At 36.4% G+C, this 19,083-nt stretch overlaps 1 protein-coding gene and 1 long non-coding RNA gene across 2 annotated transcripts in view; both read right to left on the reverse strand.

Moving 5' to 3' along the window:
• The window catches only part of LOC102804440 (dynein axonemal heavy chain 5-like), a 170,322-nt gene extending 159,837 nt beyond the window's left edge, over positions 1-10,485 (reverse strand). The window contains exons 1-8 of the mRNA XM_085505137.1: positions 9,811-10,485; positions 5,313-5,464; positions 4,678-4,851; positions 3,858-4,062; positions 3,322-3,537; positions 2,713-2,884; positions 1,800-2,012; positions 771-998 (exon numbers count right to left, since the gene is read on the reverse strand). Of these exons, the coding sequence (XP_085361263.1) occupies positions 771-998; positions 1,800-2,012; positions 2,713-2,884; positions 3,322-3,537; positions 3,858-4,062; positions 4,678-4,851; positions 5,313-5,464; positions 9,811-10,353 (1,903 nt within the window). The 5' untranslated portion in view covers positions 10,354-10,485. The remainder of the gene's footprint in view (positions 1-770; positions 999-1,799; positions 2,013-2,712; positions 2,885-3,321; positions 3,538-3,857; positions 4,063-4,677; positions 4,852-5,312; positions 5,465-9,810) is intronic.
• A 505-nt stretch (positions 10,486-10,990) lies between these two features.
• On the reverse strand, positions 10,991-11,873 carry LOC146737164 (uncharacterized). The gene is made up of 2 exons (XR_014930978.1): positions 11,657-11,873; positions 10,991-11,164 (listed from the first exon to the last, which is right to left on the reverse strand). It is a non-coding gene; the product is annotated as an uncharacterized LOC146737164 (long non-coding RNA).
• Between the last annotated feature and the right edge of the window lie 7,210 nt (positions 11,874-19,083).

The raw sequence follows: 19,083 nt of genomic DNA on the forward strand, positions 1-19,083 counted from the left end.
AGTAATAAAAAAATATAAAAAAAAAAAGTTTATTGTTCCTGCTAGCCAAGCCTATCATCTGTTTCATACATGTATTTTTTCCTTTTTTAGCTTTGACTGCAGAAATAGTTCATGACCGGTATTACTCCAGTTAGTTGAAATGGAGTTACTGGAATTAGTGGCAATTTTATATGCCTCACACCTATCTATGTGCAAGTTCAGCCCTGGAATCTGAATACAAAATTTAAAATGCACACTACACGGTGGGTAAACTCTGACCTCTGAAAATGTTTCAGAATGCCAGTTTATGCTTGGTTATTATCTACTGTCTAGTATGCTAATTTTCACCAGAATTATAAACATGTTTTAAGGATTTGGAATACTTGTATACATGTGGCATGTCAGAGATACACAGCTTGTTTCCATATTTATGTAGTTATTACTCAGATCAATTGACAAAGTTACTATCAGTAGATTTGAAGGAACCCATCATCTTGTTTTTACAAGTGGGTGTATATAGAAGATAGAACCCATTGAACACAAGAATATGCTATTCTTATCATTCTCATATCTCACTACACTACATGTTTGTAGTCTAAGCAGACTTTATCATACATATCAATGTACTTTACTGACTGAACAGACAACTACCCCGGTAATGTAAGGCATGTTTAACTCTTATCAGGTAAAGTCAATGTAAAAGTGTGTAAAGCTGGCAGAAAATAATAGTTAATATCAACTTATTTTATAACAGAAAAATAGCTAACTGGTAACTGTATGAGATAACTTACTCAACAAGGCAGCATTGTGTGCTGAGATGCCACTAGGGGCATTGATCAAATCATGCACCTCATCAGCATTGGAGGTTGCTTCACTCTCATCATGTTCTTTTTCCTTGTGTCCATCAGTCTGTCCACCATCACTGAGTGTCTCCTCTTCTTCCACCACTGGCAGCATGCCTGCAGACTTCTGAGGACTGTATGGTAGTCTTATACCAGGAGACTCTGCCAGAGTGTTTCCTGTCAATGAACACAGTAAGTGTACATAGTGTCTGGTCAAATATTTTTAGAAAATGGAGTCAGCCAAGTACACTCCATTTCATTGCAAAGTATCTATAGTAACAGTTCAGAATGCATATGTAGCATCCTAGCTGACGTAACATGTATATATATATAATAAGAAAATGCAATGTACTGCCTTGATGAATGAAGACAGTCAATGTTTGACACCTGGCTACATTATAAACATCATGGTTAAGTTAAGTCACTCATTGGTCACTCAAGTAAATCAAATTAAATTAACTGGATATTACAAGTTAAACTCAAAGACATTTCATCAGTTAGTGCATAATACATGATTGACATCAACAATAATTTCAACATCATTAATAATGCTGTCACCTTACCATTAACTGTATAGCATGGCAGAATTCCCACTATAAACTATGTCTGTGAAATAAAACACAATGGCGTGTGCTCTGATGCATTTACATAGTAAATGGAAAATTACGTCACATGCCATTATACATTTCCTTAGGAAATTAAATTAAAGTCACATGTTTTTATCAATTAAGCTATAGAACGACAAAATGTATTGGTTTAATTTAAAATTGATGGGGGTTGCTGTTACGGTAACACTGATTCAGACTGTCTGTGGCCTATGTGAGTTGAAAGGCTTAACTATTCAACTCTCTTATAGAGGTTAAGAATGTACTATAACCTTACACTTCATTACAAGTTATATTTGTTCCAATCTAAATCTATATTAAACAGTTGATAATTCAACCTCAGCAAGACATTCAGTTCAGATAGATTACTTACCAGCACTTTCAGTTTCAGTATCATCATAAATATCATCTCCGATCAAATCTTCCTTTCTTGGTCTTGGTAAACCCTCAGTTGCTTTGCTTAACTTAGTATACTGAGTCAAGGTATTAATGACATCTATTACTGCACGTATGCGATTTACAAACAGATCCAAGTGACCAAAGATGGTCTCTTCATCAGTGAAAGCTACACCATGGCCATCATCTCCTAAAATACAATCAGAAGTCAAAGTGTAATCAAATGAATAGAGTCAATGTGAAGGCCAAATGACAAATCAAATCATCAGAGACTTTTAAAATGCCTACTATTGTATTTTAAGTAAGTAAGCATGGTAAAAGCCATAAAAATGCAAAGATGAAGAATGAAGAGATTGATTTAAATAAATATAGGCTGCAACTTAGTTTTGTTTCTAAATTCTTACCTTGTAAAATATGTCAAAACCCTAAGTGTCTAATTCAGGTGTGTAACCCTAATTTTTTCTGGATTTATAATATACACCAAAGAGAGGTGACACACTGTACAAATAAAATAACATGGGTAGACATAAAATTCAAAAAGATTTAATATAGCAAATACAAAGGCACGATGTGCTCCATTGATGTGCTAAGAATATCTGTTCTGGCATTTTATAATCAATATGGACTGAGGTGATGGAAAGAGTTGTTTTTGTATCCACCACACCTAACACTAACCCTGCACCTACCCTCCAATGCTCCTTAATTTAATTGTATATGCCCCTTTTAGGAACACCTATAGTTATCTAGAGAGGGCATATACAATTGAATTGGGGGGCTCGGTTGAGGGTTACAGTTAGGAGTGGGGTTGGGTGGTACAAAAAGAACTATTTATGTGTTGTCTATCATTGCAACAACTACGAGAAGATTTTATGTGATGAACACAATGATACCTGTTACTGATGGAGTTTTCGATGACTTGCCAATTCCTGGTGTGTATCTGGATCCAGATCTGGACTTGGATGGTGGTCCCTGACCCAGTGAACTGATAGATGGGAAATGAGTCAGTGAATGGGAACCACCAAGGTTATCTCGCAATGTTCGTACCAGGTTTTTATATTCATTCTGTGAAACAGATCAATATTATTATAATTGGGTGAGCATACACATTATGCAAGCACTATCAATAGTGATAGAGATAAATACACAATTTCTTAGGTAGTACAATATGAAAGCAAACAGATACATAATGCTGTATCATGTCAGAAAAAGCAATTTTGTTTCTTGTATCATAAGATTTGAAATTGAGGTAATATCATTAAGTTCAAAATGATCTCATAAATCAAGTCAATCATACATGTTTGATGGTAATGATTATGTACTCCCAGTGTAAATTTAGAACATGACTGAAAATCTGATCTGAAAGTGTGACCCAAATGTGTTCATTGGATGACCTGAGAGTGTGATTTAATGGTGTGACCTGAATGTGTTTATACAACCTGAAAGTGCTAAATGACATGTTAAGTGAAAGCTGTACTGTAAAAACAATGACATGTACTTACCGAGAGTTGAATACAAGCTTTGAGACGACCAAATAAGTTCTCAGTTTCAACATCTTTGTCTTTGCCTTTTCTCTTTGGTTTAGGCTTAGCAGGTGCACTGCCCAATTTGGTATCAATCTCCTCTTCTACTTTGTTCCATACCAAATCGTCTTTGTCATTGTTGGTGGTTTCAGCTTCGATGTAATCTTTGCAAGCATTTACTAATTGATTAGTGATCTGAGAGAAAATGACCAAAACATGTGATATTATGAAAATATTCATTTGACATGAAGGTATATAATGTCACTAGGTGTACATATGCACAAGGTGTGACTGTATGCAACACAAAACTTAAAACAAGTGTTGCTGCTGTAATGTAACAGATTATCATGCACACCTGAAACCCACCAACTTCTAGAATTTCATTATTAATTTTATCACCATGTTGATTATAATTTATCAAGAGATTTTTTCTCTTCATTGAAGCCATCACATTTTACCAGGTGGCAAAAACAGCCTGTCTGAGGCTCTAAATGAAAACACAGTACAATATTCACCTTAGTAAATAACAATCCCAGATAACCACTCCTTGCATAGAACTTAGAAATGGAGTCCATCTGTTTGACACTATTCATTAATCCAGGCAATGCTGTACTCATCATAGTAGCTGGCATAGCTCCACTTGATAACAGATCAAAGTGACGTCTCAAAGCTTCCAGATATTTCACTTTGTCTTTGGTCTCATTAGCTGCATCAGTAATACTAATTAGAGGTAAACAAACAAAATGTTAGACACTAAGTCTCAAACCAAGTATTTTGTTCTCTAATAAGTACATAAATAATACATATTTCAATGATCCAGCAAATATTAACTTAATTTTGGTTCATATGCATTTCTATTGGAGATGAGATTTTAGCTAATAGAGCAAATATGGTAATTATACACTTTGCAACTTATATACATATGGTACATGTATGTATATGTACTACCGGTACTATAATTTGACTATTAGGTCTTTGCAGACATTCAACTGATTATACATATAACTAGGGTTAACAATTTTGTCATAATTTTTTGCTTCAAAGTAGTTTTTTTATTTAGAAACAAGTTATCAACTTTTGATATTTTTCCCCGAGTATGAAATATTTTTAAAAAAATAAAAAAAGAATGAGCAATTTTGGAACTATTTCCGGGGAATCCATGCAGCATTATTTTTTAAATCATGACAAACATACATGTAAAGTACGTACATATAATTTTTTTACCATGTTTGACCTATTTTTCATGCAAAAACTATTTTACGATTAATCTTTAAGATTTAAATTTTTTAGACATATTGAGTAAATGAAGCACAAAAGAAGATAAATCATTTTTACCTTGCATCCACAATCTTCCATTTCTTCAAGACTTTTGACTTTGAGCTGATAAGGACTCCAATTACTGTCTTACACTCCTTGCCTTTCAGCTGCTCCATGATGTTGGAAAGCATACGTTGACGTCGTTTCCATCTTTCAAGCTCAGTTAAAGGGCCAGAATCGGGATCCATGAATCTGAAACAGAGAGAAGCATTGCTGAACATCCAACATTCTAAGAATGACAATCAACAAACTAAGTAATCAAGTATCGATGTAAGGAGACTTCATCAAAAACAAATCAATGTATTGAACTAATCTCATGTTCACATATATGAAGTTTCTGTTACTATATTTAAAACAGCAAATTAACAATGATATAATTATTTTTCAGTGGGGATTGTACAATAGACTTTTAAGATTTATGTTCATGTACATAAATTCAGTTCAGATTTGTCCAATACAGTTGCTTACTGATTCTTTAAATTTCAGTGTATTATTCATATGTCAGTTATCACAACTTGTTATCCTATGTTTACAATTGTATACACCATTTCATTTTTAGTTTCTTTTAATGGCCTAACACTGCATTCAACCCCTAGCAACAGTTGCTGCTAAGGTACCATGTGTGCATGGTGAAGGTAACAATGTTTTCCTACCTTTCATCACCACCATCAGCAAGTGCATTTTCTATTGTTGACATCCAATCAGTGACCAGTGCCTCATATTCACTTACAATTGACTGATCATATGCCATGGCACGGTGTTTACTAAATTCATTGGTTACCAGGGTATCAGGTCTCCGTAAGACCTAACATTTTAAAGAAAATGGGCGTCAGCAAGTAATAAAAGTAATACATGTACACATGTACTTTGTAATGTACATATTCGGGATGGCAGAAATCATATAATTTGTTGTTAATAATTTTCATTGGATGCAAATATGGATGGATCAATTGCCAGGGAGTCACAAGGATGAATTATCTATAATTCAAGCAATTGCTTCAAACATATACCACAAGTGTTTTGACATCATACAAGGCGAACAAAACATTAACATATGCACACATACAGGTTATTAATTTATAAGGTACAAATGTAATAAAATTTATACAATAACGATAGCATGCATTACAGAAAGACCGGACTGTGATTACAGCTGCAGAGTATACCAATAATCAATCAAACATATTAAAGATAGACTAAACATTTACTGTCTAACTTTATTACTGATCAAAGCATATCAAGTTTTCAAATCACAAACCAGTATTGTTGTTGTTTAAATTTGAAATTTGTATTTACAGAATCACATGCAATAGCACATCTACAGTGATTATACATCAAACAGACCTGAGACATAATTGTTGACACGTTTTTGTTAAGCAAAAAGCCACGAGACATGTTCTTGCCTCTCAAATAGTGTTTTAATTTTATTCACTCCAGTTATCATGTTCAGTACTGAACTTCATAACCATGGTATTTGGATCAGTGGAAATGTTGACAGGGAAAAACAACATATTTGAGGGGAAAAAACAAGTCTCATGGTTCTCTCACTCTCATCAAGATCTCAGAGTCTATTTCTATATCTATATGTCACTGACTACATTTATACATTAGAGAATCAAATCAGGAATGCAAATAATTATAGTTCAAGTTCAAAGCAGGGTGCATATAAGACATAGTTTACAAAACATGTATATATATTAAGTAAAATAATAACATATTGCATGCATTAAATGTATGGTCAAAATAAATCATATATGTATACAATTGTTGGCTTACATGTGCTTCTAATAGAACTAATATCATAATGGTAAACAAATAAGTAAGCTGTTTGTCTAAAATTCATTCAGTCTAACCAAATCAGATCATAACCAAACATCATGCATTAATAATAACATTTAAAATATTATTATGAGTGTTAGTTACATATAAACACACAGAGAACAGAACACATTTCACATCATCCCCATCAGGACACAATAGCATATGAATTTGATTTATGGACCAATTCAACAAAAAATATAACAAACATTACATCTGCAAATTTAACACCTTTTACATACATGTAAGCATTATATTGTACAGATTTAATAAATCAAATTTAGCAATCTTTGTTTAAATATAGACTGGCGCAGTCGGGCTTAGATGATTGTCAATTAGAACACTCATTAACATAACTACCCGTTGAAAAACTGACGGGTTCTTGCAGGGTGAATATGAGTTGTGTCTCACTCTCACCATTTCTTCCTGGCGATGCCTTTGATTCTGGACAAAGTGCGGACAAGTGCACACAAAAGAAAAATGATGAGTGAAGGTGGCAGAGAATGAGGTTAGCAAAGAAAAAAAATATATGGGTTAAAAAAATATAATGTAAACTGATGATGAAACCAGTATATGTTATACAAATGAAGATAGCAGGTATTTTACATGCAGCAATGGGTACATATATTGTATAGCAGACATTTAGCAAAACAGAAACACATTTGATAGTTGAGACCAATAACATATGACCTATTATTATAAATGTAGACTATACACACAAAGCATGTTTGTATGCATGATTCTATAGATAGAATACATGTATGTAAGTATAAGGCCGAGAATAAAAAATAATTGTGTTTCTCTGGAGAACAGGTCCTCCTACTCTAGACATGTTTTGATAAACAATAGAGCTCAATTATCATAACAATAGACCCAATAGAAGTGATTAACATATTGTAATGTTATGCAAATTAGCTAACGTGTCAAGCTGTTTCCAGGGTGAAACCATAGACCCTGGTGAAACTGAAACCTTTTTTTTATGCAAATATTTGATTTTAATTTTATTTTTAGGCAAATTAACCAAGTCCTACTCACAAAAATGAATTTTTAATTTACAGTATATATGTACTTCCTCTAATGCTGTGAATGACTTTGTGTTCATTAATTTTTACCCACTCTGAAGTAGTAGATGACCAGACTAAGGAAATCCAATAAACTGACTACCGGTAACTTGCAGTTAGTAAATATTTGATTTTTCTGGCTGTGTATTGAAAATCATCATAAGTGTATTCCTTTCTAGTAATTTTGTTACTCTTTAATCAGAGCATGGAGCAAATTATCAGAGCTACACTCCTAAGGATACTATCCTCTCAGAGTAGCGGCATAAATAATAGAGTAGCGACCCGCTACGCTAAAATGTTTTGGATAGCATTCACTCCATTGACCCATGCAAATGATGAATCAAGCAAATTGATAAGCCGATGTGTAACATAATTGCTCTTATTAGGCTGAAAACAAAAATATCTCTGTTTCTCGTTTCCGTGTGCATCATTTTGAACTATACGGTATGCGGCTCGAACGTTTTTTCCTTCTGAAGCATTCCAAAATGCTCTAGACTGTCGACAGTCCCTCTGGCCTTACGTGTGTGTGTTTTTTTTATTAATATTAATATTAATCAAACGCCGTAGGCGTTTGCGAAATGCCGAAGGCATTTCAAGCGAGGGCCGTAAGGCCCGAGAGACTGTTAATGTTATAGCCTGCTGCGCCACCACTCGCCACTGTAGAGAAATTCTCCTGTAGCGTACCATCATGATTGACAGGCAGAGTGATGTCATAAAAATGCTAACCAATCACAAGTCACGCAGTCCCAGGTCAACAGGAAGTAAAAAAAATTGAGCCACCAGACGACGCAATAGTTTATAAACTTCGTTCAGTGCACTGCTTTGAAGATGGCTTGTGACGATGCAGTTTCGCTGGCGTTGAAGAAACTTGGGTATGAAAGTATTCGACCAATCCAGCGACAAGTCATTGATGGCTATTTGCAGAAGAAAGATGTTTTTCTCACAGCGCCGACTGGCAGTGGCAAGTCGCTGACTTATGAAATGGCGCCATTCCTGCTGGACAGTATCGGTGACTTTGCCGACGAACCATCATCCATTATTTTGATTGTATCGCCACTGGTCGCCCTGATGCAAGAACAGGCAGAAAACGATCTATACTCGGCGAGACGATCAAAGTCATGCGTGACATAAAAAAACCTCGCGATTTGACCTTTGCATAACAGTTTAACTCCGCCCATATGCAAATTATTACTACGTCATCGAGATGCATGCATAATTAATAGCAAGGCCAGTCCTGCAGGCTATAACAGTCTCTCGGGCCTTACGGCCCTCGCTTGAAATGCCTTCGGCATTTCGCAAACGCCTAAGGCGTTTGATTAATATTAATAATAAAAAAAAACACACACACACGTAAGGCCAGAGGGACTGTTGACAGTCTAAAAATGCTCTTGTACTCGCACTTGTCTTAAATCCCCCCCCCCCACCATTTTAGCTCAGTATTAAAAAAAAATTCGCCTCATTTTAAAATTTCAAAACGAGAAACAGAGATTTTTTTCCTGGCCTTAGCAATGTTCACCTAAATCAAAGTTTCTATGGTGAAACAACGGAATATTTGAACGATTTAGTACAACAAATATATTTCTTGTTTTATATGTGGTTGATTGAAGATGTGCTTCTATTATTAGAGCAAACAATGTACCTGCTTATCCAATTGTTAAGTTTGATCTCTTTTCTCTACTTGGTGTTATGAGAATGCTAGAACACATTGAGTTACAATTTGATAGAGAACAACTGAACTCAACCAGATTCTAACTTGGCCAAGAAAATAATGCACAACTTGGCCAGTTGTGAATGTCGAGGTGTAAACTGGCCATTGGTAAAAAATTACCACCTTCTTTCATGTCTGTTGCCGTGGCGGCATTTCATTTCCAAATGTTATATGCTACACAGCACGCCCAGTGACGCATACTGTAGAAGGAACTGTTCTTTTTGCAACCAATAACTTAGTACTGATACATTTTATCTACACAATGTAGGAGTACACCCAGGGTTTGTGCTAGTGTCTTGGCAAGACGAGTCCCACTTACAAAGTTTTAAGAAATTGAAATTTGACCCCTGATAACTTTATTAGAGATTGGACCCCAGCTTGTCTGAAAAACTGGGTCCCTCTTCAATAATTGGAGTCCGGGAAGCAAAATATGGGGTTAACGCAATCCCTGACACCAATTCAATTTTCATCGCCTGTATTTCCTGGGCACTATTTAGTTGTGAACACTAAATGCATCAAATGCCTACAACATTAATATGCCCTGGGTATATATTCAATCTTTACCTGTTTGCCGGATGTAGCATGTATGCTAGTCGTTTCTGCCAGCGCTGCTGCATATTTGTCCATCTGACTCAAAAACTGGGCTGTGTTCTCTTCACTACACTGCCCCCAATCTTTTTGGGCTCGTATCAGCGGTATATACAGATCAGTGAGCAAGGAATTGAGATTCTCGACTGTGCTGTGTCTCAGCTCACCACAGAAGATTTCCCTTTCCATGCGCACTGCATCGACCTCGCGATCAACGTTATGCCGTAAAAAATACAAACAAGTCGTCTCCTCGATGTTGACATCTTTGATGTGAGCCAGGGAACCAACGACGTGAAGTTGACGAGTGCTTTGCAAAGGTGCCACACCACCGGTCGTTTGTGGCCTGTCAGAGTAGAAAAACAATTTATTAGGCCCACCAGGTCCGAGGAACTGGTTTATCATCTCCAGCGTCTCGGGCTCAGTGAGGAAATCTTCTAGCAAAGTCGGGTTGTCGTGGAACCCGCCGATGTGGAATGATTCCTGAATTTTCGTCGCAATCCACCAGTGTCGTTCATCCATGTTGAACTACAGCAAAAAACTCCAGCTCCTGCACAGAAAATAAATTATTCGAGGCTCAATAATACCTCGTTTTTTCGCTTTTCCAGATCGCACTCAACTTATGTTTACTGTTGCACAGATGAGCGCCATTTTGTAATTTGTTGTTAGGAACCAAGGATACCCGGATGTCAATTTTTGACAACGTCAGTAAGTTTTGATTCTTTTGTTTTTAGGGGCGCCATTTACATGGGACAGTTTTTCTCGAATACTCAGCGTTTACACAATTTTTTTTACTGTCTCGAACCGATTCGAGTCGTTGGGCTCTCAATCTGATTAAAATCTGATGTAGTGTACGGGCTTTAATTATTTTGGCTATAAACTTATTTTAATTTTATTTTTTATTACTTTTGTTATTAATGCCCTTTTATTTTATTATTTTACTTTGATTTTGATTTTGTGATTTTTTTTTAATTTCGCCCTACCTACATCTGATCCGACGCCTATGTAAGTCCCGTTCAAATCTCGCGTAAGTAACAGTCAATCACAGCCCTCCTTTTATACAGGCTGTCGGTTGCTTACTTTTCAGTGTAGCGACACTCTACGAGCAATCTTTTTGTACATTATATTTTGCCCACTTAAATAAACCATTAATAGAAAATTGCTAGTATATTTTTATTTGCAAAAGAAATTCCACAGCATTTTACAATTTTTGTCATTACATTGAATATTTTTTTCACTTCCAACAAATGTGTACACTTCCAGATACATCTTCGCCAGCCAAGGTTCGTTCATTCAGTCATCGCTTCACTTTTACATCACTGAGCATAATTATCTAGAATGGAAGCAAAAAAATAAGTAAATCGTAATGATTAGAACACTGTAAACAGCTATAGTAAACAATGCAAACTGATTTTAAATTGTATAACGGTCACCGGCCCACGGCATCGACGCAGAAAATTGGAGCAAAAAATATTTCCTGATCAATTGCGTTGTGTTCCAATAAAAAATATTTTATTCCAGTCCAAATCAGCTCAATTACTTTAATAAAGAGTTATTGCATAATGTACAAAATGTTGATACAATTTGATGAATATTTACAGCTCTGCTTCAATGCCGTAGACGATGTTGGCCCGATGGTCAACAAAACATCACCCGTCTCCAGGGCAGGCGACTGGAAAAAGACACTGGTGTTCGGTCGAAACGGTGGAAACAAAATCGTCACTCCCAGAATAACTATGCAAAATAACGATCTAAAGTCGAACCATTCGAGCCACAATTTTAACATAAAAATGACTTTCGTTGCATTTGACAATGATAAACTTACCGAAAAGCCGTGTTATTCTCGGTCGCTAACGTCAGTATAATCCGCCATTTTATTTGAGTGTGTTTGCCACCCGACTCCGCCCGGTGACGTCATCATGTGCGCTATAGAAGGAGGTCTGTGATTCGTTGACTAAAATCGTCGATAGTGGGTCTCATTGAAATCTCGTTACATAGGCGTCGGATCAGATGTAGGTAGGGCGGAATTAAAAAAAAATCACAAAATCAAAGTCAAAGTAAAATAATAAAATAAAAGGGCATTAATAACAAAAGTAATAAAAAATAAAATTAAAATAAGTTTATATCTAAAATAATTAAAGCCCGTACACTACATCAGATTTTAATCAGATTGTTGGGCTCTATGCTTTCATGTAAATTCAAAAATACCCACCCACAGTCCCTCTATAGACTAGAGGAACTGTGACCCACTCCGCAATCTCAGTGGAGTCGTTTCGTCGTTTATTTGTATTATAGCTGATATTTTTGTTTTTATTATATATATATTGATTTCATACAGTGATATTAATAACAAAAATGCTAAATGCAACCAATCAACACGTGAGGTGGAAAATGACAAAATTTCTGTATGTGATTTTGATTTATCCACAAGCGTCATTTGTGGAAATCGGCGATATTTCAATAGTTATGTCTTGGTCACAGTCCTTCACTGTGAATGGCGGTGTTTTTTCAACTTAATAACATCCATCTAACATCTTGTGCTATTTTGGCCATTATAATGATTATGATGACCCTCGAACCAATTACGAGTGCAAGTTTTATACTGTGTAAATATAAGCGTTGATTTCCCGATGTTGCCGATTCCAAAACACAGAAACTCGAGATAGGGAAATTATAGGCGCTACCATATAAGTTCGTCCGGGATGGGGTGCAAATACGTAAAGAAATTCTTTTTATTCACATCTTTGTTTTCAATTCAGTTACATTATGCCGTCGTCGTACATTAATTCATTATCGATTTACCTTCACCGTGACCAACAACAAGGCGTTTGTTACTTCGTCCGCCCGTACGTCATCCTGTCCTTACCATTCCGCCCGAATAACTTTTTTTCTGAGTATGAAATGGCAAAGTACAAATATAAAAAAAAAATATACGAGAAACTAGTCCCGGATATAAGGTATTGGGCATATTTGTCATTGGAATAAATCAAAGTCACTGACATAATGTTGCTTGGAATATTATATAACAAATGTGTACAGTTTATGTACAGTTGTGCAGTAATGTTCTGTGCAACATTTAGTAGAATATACCATCACGCAATGGTTACACGTAATCAGGAATGGGATGTTTAATGTACAATGAATTTTGAGTACAATCTCGAATGCTGGCTATCGAAAACCTTCCTTTCCAAATGTTGAGAAGTCACACACGCATTCATAGTGTCATATGAAAGGCAAATCCCGCTCAAATGTTTTGAACATAACTAATTCCACACATAAAAAACAAACCTATTGGGAGAAAATAGTATTCTCCAATTTCACGCAATACAAACAAAACTATGCTCTATAGTTGTCAGATTTCTTTAAAGTACCTTGTACGAGCATGTTTAGTATCTGCACAAATTGAACAAGCCACTGAGCTCATTTTTTTACAATTTCATCACATACATACGAGTAACATATGTCAACTTAAAATGTGTTTTCGTAATTGTGATGTCAATAATATTTTGTTGAAGGTGGTGAAAATACTCTCAAATGTTCAAGTAATGTTTAAAATTCGTACGAAATGAAAAATTGGTTTCTGTGGTCGGTAAAAGTTGGCCGTAATCTGTTGGGGAAGTTGGCAAAGTTGCCTGCAAAGTTTCACCTATGTTGAAATGCCGTAGTTGAAAGCTCGAAAAAGTTTTTAAAAAAATACTTGTAAACACTTATTTAGCTGACTGTCACACAAGTTGGCCATAATATGTTGAGAACAGCACACACATTTGTGCAAAATGATGGGCAATATGGCAATGTTGTTTGGAAAATTGGCCGATGTTATTGTCATATCGAAACACATAGTTTAAAGCTCGGGTTTTGTAGTTGCCAAAAAAAATTGCATTCTGTTTAAAACAGGATGCAAAGTTGTACATTTCATAAAGTTCAAAAAAGTGATAACAGTCTCGAAGCGTCGACTGTTTTTAAAATTTGAAACACTGCTACAACTTAAATAGTCCTCAATTGATATGGAAGACCCATATTAAATGTTAAACTGCATTGAGCGTGTCATGTCAGTATTTTGTGATTGAAGTCTATGTGTGTTTGTTTCGCATTCACTGGTGCCAAAGCATGAAACACGAAGCATGCATAGGTTATGAGTCAAATTCTGACTGAATCATTCGACTTAACCTTCATTGACTGTGTCTACTACCTGCATGTGAGACAAATTCAACAACTAAGCTAATTATTTGTTGAGTTACATCAAACACATCATATGTCAATTGATAGCCACATAACCACATTGCATACACAGTGCTAGTAAAACATTCTGCCAAGAATAATTATGTCAACGGAATGTCTGACCGTCGCCATCATAATCATTTTACCACGTTTGAATCAATTTTTCAAGACTTCAAATGTGAAAATTATTTTGCTGATGACATAAACTATGGCTGGGAAAGACAGTATGATCAACCCTTGCACGAGTACAATATTTTCATTGCCATGGCCGAAAAAGCAAACACCAACGTGCCATGTGAACTCATAATTTGAGTATAATATTTGTGATGGCTTGGTTAGAAGCCTACAGGTTCGTCTGTAGCGTCTTCCACATTTACAAGGAGCTACCTTTGGTATCAATAGCAGTATCGGTGCCAAGGATGTCTATCCTAATCTATGCCTGTACAAACATATGTATAAATGCTGCCATCAATATCATCCGACACTTATCATTGCCATCATTGCCTATAGACTGATTCTTTACCATGGTGTAGTAATTTTAACCCATAATTAGTGTCAATTGTCATCAAGTCAGTGTCCGGTGAAAAAAAGTGCATTCTCAATTCTGAAAGCTGGCATTGGCATAACTACGCTACTGGTGAAATTACTATGTGTTACAATATGGGAAGAAAAGTGATCAACTTAAACCACCAACTCCAAAAACGAATAATGATGGAGAGGACAATTTTCATTGACAGTAGTACTATGACTCTCAAACGTATATTACTGATTGATGGAGACCTGCATCTGGGATAAAATGGAGCTTGTAAATCTTAAATATCGAACTGATTGACAAGATAGGGAAACATTATATAGAACAGGGACACCATGTCCGAAAATGCGCACTTTATTTTACAGATATTTCTGATGCTCCTCGTCCACCCATCATGTGATAACCTGCTTTCTCTATAAAGTACAATAAAGGAAAAAAACACCGTGTAGTACCATTTTTGTATACAGCTGTCATAACCAAGGACAAGCGAATTGCTATTGCAGAGAAGCTGAATAATGACCATCTCTGCCAATTATACAGAACAAACTTGTGTTGTGTTAAATGAAATAATGCGTATACTCATAAAAATAATGCAATGGCAGTAGTCGTCGCGCTACGCATGCGGGAGATATATGGGTCTTATATAAACAAAGATGGCGACTTTGGCTGTTGCGCAGATCAACGAGTACAAACTGAGACGTTGCCAAGCTTAGGTATTTTTTTAGGTGATTTGAATGTATCGAAGAAGTCACCGGCGGTAATTACTACACGTCTTCCCGTCGGCCACCGGGCATCCCCCAAAAAGGATACTTAATAACCGAGCTTATTACGTGCAGAGAACATGAATCCCGTCCACGCGATACGCGCCACACAGCATGGCCAGAATGCGGCAAAGGCCTTCAAATCTGGCTGTAGTAGGATGGTGAAAGTAATGGTACAGCATTGTAACAGTGAATAAGTACTGAGAAATAATTTTAAACTCATAGTTGCTGTCGACATAGGAAGTAAAGTAAGCAAATAACACCGAATAAACGGCAAGGTAAAGACTATGTCTACTTATAGTAAATACGTACTGCGTGCGTGACTCGAACCGGCGCTCGCGTACGGCACCTAATCGCCTAGCTTCACGCCACTACACGTCTTCCCCTCGGCCACCGGGCATCCCCGAGCTTATCCACTGTTGTCATAAATTGAGAAAATGATTTCATCTATAACTTCAAAAGTTGAACTTCAAATTGGCTGAAAGTTTAGAACATGGTAGCATACATGTACCAGTGCATATAAAATAGTTGTCATGGCAACAGTACTGACAATATTCATTTTTGTGTTTTTCTACTAAGTACTCAAATTTCCTTATTAGTCCCCGTTCGGACGAAGTCCGAAAACGGGGACTTATAATTCGGTCTCCGTCCGTCCGTGTGTCCGTGCGTCCGTGCGTCTGTGCGTCCGTGCGTCCGTCCGGAGTCATATCTCAGAATCCCTTGGACCGATTCCGTTCATTCTTTGCATGTGCCTAGTACTTTATGTGGGACATATGCACATACAGTGGTTTAGCGATTTGATTCAAAATGGCCGACTGGCAGCCATCTTGTTTTTTGAAAATGTTGTATTTTGGACATGCTTTGTCAGTTTTCATTCAAACTTGGTACATAGATTATACATGTTAGGATACATGTCCATGATGATTTATTTCACAATTGGATCAAAGATGGCCGACTGGCAGCCATCTTGTTTTTTGAAAATGTAATATTTTGGACATGCTTTGTCAGTTTTCATTCAAATTTAGTACATAGATCATACATGTTAGGATACATGTCCCCGACCGTCCGTGAGTTCCTGAGTCTGTCCGTTCGTCCGACCGTCCGTGTGTCCGTCTGTCCGTGCGTCAGTCTGTCCGTCATATTTTAGAATCCTGTGGACCGATTCCGTTCATTCTTTGCATGTGCCTAGTACCTTATGTGGGACATATGCACATGCAGTAGTTTAGCGATTCGATTCAAAATGGCCGACTGGCAGCCATCTTGTTTTTTGAAAATGTTGTATTTTGGACATGCTTTGTCAGTTGTCATTCAAACTTGGTACATAGATTATACATGTTAGGATACATGTCCATGACGATTTATTTCACAATTGGATCAAAGATGGTCAACTGGCAGGCATCTTGTTTTTTGAAAATGTAATATTTTGGACATGCTTTGTCAGTTTTCATTCAAATTTAGTACATAGATCATACATGTTAGGATACATGTCCCCGACCGTCCGTGAGTTCCTGAGTCTGTCCGTCCGTCCGACCGTCCGTGTGTCCGTCTGTCCGTGCGTCAGTCTGTCCGTCATATTTTAGAATCCTGTGGACCGATTCCGTTCATTCTTTGCATGTGCCTAGTACCTTATGTGGGACATATGCACATGCAGTAGTTTAGCGATTCGATTCAAAATGGCCGACTGGCAGCCATCTTGTTTTTTGAAAATGTTGTATTTTGGACATGCTTTGTCAGTTGTCATTCAAACTTGGTACATAGATTATACATGTTAGGATACATGTCCATGACGATTTATTTCACAATTGGATCAAAGATGGTCAACTGGCAGGCATCTTGTTTTTGTTTTTTTATGCGGTATCTTGGACGTGCTCTGTCAGTTTTCATTCAAATTTGGCCCATACATGTACTTTATACATGTTAGGATGCATGTCCATGACAATTTGTTTCAAAATCTGGTCAAGGATGGCCGATTGACAGCCATCTGACTTTTTGGCCTTACTACTATATTTCCACAATTTATGTACCATTTTCATTCGTATTTGGCACATCATACATATCAGTGTGTTTCATAATCAGATCAAAGATAGCCGAATAACGGCTGTTTTTATTTTGGCCATATTACTATGACACGAAACACGTGTTTTGATGTAAATAAACAATCTGTTGTATACGCCACTTGGAACTGAAGTTTCAAGGACACACTCGCGACAACCCCTCCGCTTTAATATGACGAGCACAAAGAGAACTTAACGGGGACTGTGTCATTTTCAATGACTTGTATTGTATACAATTTATCGATGATAGGTGATATATAACCTGTTGACGACAAAAAGGGGAATAAAAAGTGTCATTCTATTTTAACGACTAAAATAATGACTTTTTATTTTGTTACGTTTGTAACAATATCTTCACTTTATGTTTATTTGCAACATTGTAATTTCTAATTACTATGCTCACCGAAAATTTGTACAAATTCGCATCAGTATTTCTAATGTTATCGATGAAAGCATTTTTTCAATTTTGTGGTTATGATGTTACACTTTACCCACAATCCTTTGCCGGGGATTCAAGATGGCGGACTATATAATATTGATGAAAAGTCGAATATCTAGAGAAAGAAAAGTGATATACAAAAACTTTAAATTGCATTCTCCTACGTTTATGGAGCTCTTTCCCCGGGGAGCATTATGTTGTTTGGCTTGACTTCTCCTTTAACTCACTGGCGGGTCCGAACATTTGGAAACAGGGGGAGGGGGTACTGCTAAGTAACTGTCTAGTTAGTGGAATAGCCTTGATGCTTGAAACATTTTTGCTCAAATAACCAACACCAGTTTTTTCCTAAAATAATAAAGAAACGTTAATATATGAAACTACAGATAACCTCACGTGAGGTTTCTAATTTCTGAATGGATCTATTTCAAAGCATATATATTTACTAGAAAGAAAGATTAAAACAAACGAAATAGTAGATTTCCTATATAGACTGACTATTGAGAAAACTGCAAGCATTGTTTCTTCAGTTTTGAAAGCTTGATCTGTCTCACTATAGTGATGTGTGTTGATTGGGGGAGGCTATCTATCTAACCAATCTATTTTTCCGTAATGATCACTGTTTCCCCTGTGCAGATAAATATATTCTAAATATACCACCCCATCCAGCGTATTTTATAATTGTAAGCACCATTCTGTCTACAAAATATAAAACAACAGACAATAGTCAAGTAGTGTGCAAGTAGATACTATCTACTATTATTCTTATTTTCTTAAGTGAATCAGTGATGTAGCCAATATTCAGAATATCTTCTTCCTATTTGCAGGTTGTAATAAATACAGTCTACACCATGGTAAAATTTACTATGACAACAAGCTAGTTATATGAGAAAGTGCAATAAAAACGTGTGTAGAAAAAGCGTTTAATGAAACAAAAGGATATGGTGGTAGGAAACTAAAATATCACCAGTTTGACTCGAGCGGCTGAACGTAAACGCAAAAAAATGGCTCCTAGTCTTGTGGAAAACAAGAAGAAATACTATATTCCGCAGAGTAGAGGAGATTGGATTAACAGGTATGGATTTATCGTGCATCTGGATCCGGAGCCTAATGGCGATTGTCAGTTTTCTGCTATTGCAGACCAACTCAACAATAATGGTATTTATCGATCTCCATAGACACTGCGACGGGGAATTGTGGATGATCTCAGAGCTCGACCTTATATTGCCAACGGAACATCACTTGCTCATT

The sequence above is a fragment of the Saccoglossus kowalevskii genome, chromosome 11 (genome assembly GCF_978046115.1).
Source record: "Saccoglossus kowalevskii chromosome 11, keSacKowa6.1, whole genome shotgun sequence".
Taxonomy (NCBI): Eukaryota; Metazoa; Hemichordata; class Enteropneusta; family Harrimaniidae; genus Saccoglossus; species Saccoglossus kowalevskii.